The sequence below is a fragment of the Chaetodon trifascialis genome, chromosome 3 (assembly GCF_039877785.1).
Source record: "Chaetodon trifascialis isolate fChaTrf1 chromosome 3, fChaTrf1.hap1, whole genome shotgun sequence".
NCBI classification, from domain to species: Eukaryota; Metazoa; Chordata; class Actinopteri; order Chaetodontiformes; family Chaetodontidae; genus Chaetodon; species Chaetodon trifascialis.
The window spans coordinates 23,379,008-23,383,221 of record NC_092058.1 but is presented as its reverse complement, the minus strand read 5'-3'; the positions used below and the strand labels follow the sequence as shown (position 1 = coordinate 23,383,221).

Sequence of the window (4,214 nt, the reverse complement as noted above, 5' to 3'; positions counted from 1 at the left end):
TGAAAACAATACAAAGTCAATCTATTTAAGGTTTCACCTCATCAGCTTTGTTGATTTTTGTAAATATACACTTATTCTGAATTTGATATAGCAATACTTTTCAAACTAATTGGGACAGGAGCAACTAAAGAAAGTGGAATGCTCCAAAAACACCTGTTTGGATCATTCCACGGGTAAACAGGTTCATTGGTAACAGGTGATAGTATCACGATTGGGTATGAAAGGGGCATCCTGGAAAGACTAAGTTGTTCACAAGCGAGGATGGAGAGAGGTTCACCACTTTGTGAACACATGATTGTATAAAAGAGATTGGTACATGGGCTCAGGAATGCTTAAAACTGTTGTCAGTAAACATAGTTTGTTTGCAAATGATTGCATTCTGTTTTTATTTACATAATATACTGCGTCCTAACTTTTGTGGCATTGGGTTTGTATCACCAACGTTGCAAATTGCAGCTTTAATTAGCCCTTAGAAACCCCCCACTGAATATAGGCCAGTCTGATCTTTGATTATCCAACCAGTTTCTTATCATGATTGGTGATTATTTTGGGTTTCCCTACTAGTGATAGCATAATTCTGACATCTCCATAGCCAGCTCCAGGCAGTCACTTGCATCCTGACAGGAGCTGAACAGACCACAATCCAAGTCCACAAAAGTCTCATCATTACTGCTGGGTGTAGACTCCACGGTGGTGATGACTTGTTTGTAGCTGGGGCAGCAGTGATGGGCAACTCTCTCACAGGAGTCAGGTAGCATCAGGATCATATCGTAGAACCGGCAAAAGAGAAAGTTCAGCACGATCCCTGCGCAGTCAACTGAGGGAGACCCATACAGTCAGGAAGGACATTTAAAACATGCTTTGCTTTACTGTATTTATTCAACAGTAAATTATCTTTTTTGTTTTGTTGGTCTTCAAAAAAAAGGGTCTCCCCTCTTCACACCTCTTAGAGATGATGTGTGATGAATTGTGTTTAAACCATATCTTAGGACATAAATCATATGTCCTGCTGTAAGAGCTGCTGCTCTTCACTTATGTCTTGTAACATTTTAAAAGCCTCCTTTCCTTCCTTTACACATGCATAATTTAGGAAATCAAGCCTTGATCCCTCACAGAGAGACAAGCAAGAAAGCCGTTTGGAGACATAATCAATTACCAGTAGTCTCTCCCGTATACTTTGCCAAGAGCATTTCTAAGTTGTGTTGTGGTTGCAGTCAAACAATGTGTGATGTGTCTTCCCAGCAGCCTTTGCCAAATGATGCCCCCATGGGTGCTATGAAGCATGAGATCAGCAAATGACACTGACCATGAACAGACAGTTACTCACCAAAGACATGTTGTACGAAAGTCCTCATGACTTGTGCTGCAAAGAATTTAGTAAAGGCATACCTCCTACATGGCTACATGGTCCACAATTTTTGTTTTTATGTTTATAGCTTTCTGATCTGTGCCTGGATCAAGATAACAATGTCATTGGAAATAGACAGTCATGCTGATTTTTGGAGGATATTGAATATAGTATTATAAAGGCTTTGTACCAGTGAATTCTGTGCATTTTCAGGTTATTCAATTGCAATTACAATTTGTCATTTGGTAGGCACTTTTAGTGACCTACATATGAATTCACACAACGATGGCACAGCAATGGGGGCAGTTTTGGGGTTCCGTATCTTGCCCAAGGATACTTTGGCATGTGGACTGCCGAGGCCAGGGATCGACCCACCAACCTCCTGATTGGTGAACAGCTGCTCTACCTCTCTACCTCTATTGTTAAATTGCTCTTACATCTACCCATAACTGATGTAAATATTTTTTAATGTGGTCACAATTTCACTATGCATTGAAAAGTTATAACAGTTTAGGTCAGAAAGTTTACAATAATGTGGCAAAAATGTATATAATATCAAAAATTAATAACATTTAATTAAAAACATTTATTCATAAATGGCCACATAATTTGTTTACTTATTTCTATATGGCCACATGGTGGCACTATCTGGACAAAAATGAGTTAATTTTGGTTCGGCTCAAAAATGGAAATATGCTTAATATTTATTGAGATCTGCTTACGTCTAGCAATGGGACAGACACACAAACATGGAAGACGAGAGAACATGATCTCATTGGTGAAGTTGATGTTCCACTGATACTAACTAACAGCTGAATTCATGCCGTTGAGGTCTTGAAATGCCATCTAGTGGTCCATAATATGAGTCCATAAACAACAATAGTTAATTAATTTTTTTTTCATCTGACCACTTGTCTCATTTTAAAGGGATACTAAAAAACATGCTAAAACAAAGGAGATACATGTAATGCCTATAAACTGATTCCCTGTTCACGTGTTTTCATCCCCGAAAGCATTAGCATGCATCTGCATGCAACTGCAGTTTAACTTCGATGACAGCTGGATGTAGGAACTTGAACAAAAATGGGTGAAGTGATTGCATAAAGCTTTCCTGTGACGTATACCAAAAAGCTGTGGTCATTGACCATATCTGGCAATGCACAGTGCATCTGGAGACATAGCACAGAAGTACTCGGCAGATGGATAAACTGTTGTTGGTCAATAAGTAGTTCCAGCTTTTCATTCCTTCTAAACCACAGTCATTTTTACATTTCAGTACCTGTATGGATTGGTCAAACGAGATACAAAATATAATAATTAGTGAATTTTAGAAGTGTATGTAGATAAATTTCTAAACTTGTGACTAGCTGTTTCACCCTGTCTTTATGATAAGCTAGGCTGACCACGTCTGGCATCCGTATTTAATGCCGAGACATGTGATTGACATATATTTTATCATTGCTTGGCAAGAAAGCAAATTAGGGCATGTCCTAAAAAGCCTAACTATTTCTTTAATCAAAATTAGTAACCCTCACAAAATTACCAGTTTATTTGATACTTGATTAAATGGAAGTGGATAAGGGCATAAACAGTCTGTGGTATAATCACTTATGCTGCTACATCTACAGCAGTGAGTCTACTTTGGTAGCTATTTTTTTGCATTAGTCTTTCTCTTTTTTGCTGTAGTTTCAGTTTCTAAATTATTCACTCATTTTCATAATTGATTATATGAACTGTATTTAAGCATTCTCACAGCATGGTGAGGCATAAAGCTTGCAATTTGTCAAATTTTTTATTCTGTCTGTGGTCTGTGGCATTATTATTCTGCATATTAATCATCGTTTATTTCATCAGTAGAAAAGCTATGATGAAAAAGTTGATTTCATAACAGTTTTGTTGAGGACTCACAAGATTTTTTCCTTCAATAATTTCAATGTGTGTTTATCAAGAGGGGTTTGCAACAGCTGTGAGTGCAGCTGATGGGAATCATATGGGTGAATTGTTGGTGTCACTAACCTCCCATGTTGCTCTGCTGAGAAGAAGACAGAGAGTCTGTGGTAGAGGATGATGCAGAGGAGGATCTTCTCAGGTACATTTTCAAAGACAACAGAGGGGAAGAAGAGCCGTCACACTCTCTTGGCCGCTGAGTGTCTGTGTCCCGAGCTTCACTTTGTTTCCTTTCTGTCCAAGGGACGACAGACAAAGAATCAACAAGTACAATTTGATTATTTGACTATTTGATTGAGTATTTAAAAACCACAACCCCAACATGCATTAGTTTAAGAGCACAGAGGCCTTAAGACTGGCACACAAAGGGCGCCGCTTTAACAGGTCAGATTTGCTGATATTGTTGGATAATACTTGCTGATATAATATGAAACAACACAACACAATGTTACTCATATATACTGAAATTTTGGCTATATCTTTATATTGAAGGCACTTACTATATTTATCTCTACATATTGTGTGTATTATCCCTGATAACACTGAAATTCTTGATTTGAGGTGATCAGAACTGTAAATAAGTGGCTTACCAGTGTGTTCAGAATTTCATTGGCAATTAGCATCAGTCATCTGCAAAATTGGTTGTGACTGGCTTGATCTTCACGTGGAACAAGAGAGGAAGGCCCTTTTGTTTAATTCAGACTGTTACTGCCTTCTCTGATTGGTCAACTGAAGTGTTATTCAAAACCTGAGACTTGCAGAGTAACTAGAGACAAAAAGACAGCGCCTGCGTGTACACATTTCCAGAAGTTGTAACAAGAAAGTGCAGAAGACAAACGAAAGACAAGCATATCGCCGGCTAATTTAAAAGGAGAAAACGTCTTTCTGAGATTATGACCATGTTTTGGACTAACAATTT

The 4,214-nt window shown here is 38.1% G+C and overlaps 1 protein-coding gene across 1 annotated transcript; it reads right to left on the bottom strand.

Annotated features, from left to right (window-relative positions):
- Nucleotides 1-560: 560 nt before the first annotated feature.
- On the bottom strand, nt 561-3,443 carry mdfic2 (MyoD family inhibitor domain containing 2). Its single transcript, XM_070958078.1, has 2 exons — nt 3,377-3,443; nt 561-817 (listed from the first exon to the last, which is right to left on the bottom strand). Exons 1-2 carry the CDS (start codon nt 3,441-3,443, stop codon nt 561-563), a joined length of 324 nt encoding a protein of 107 aa, XP_070814179.1.
- Nucleotides 3,444-4,214: the final 771 nt, after the last annotated feature.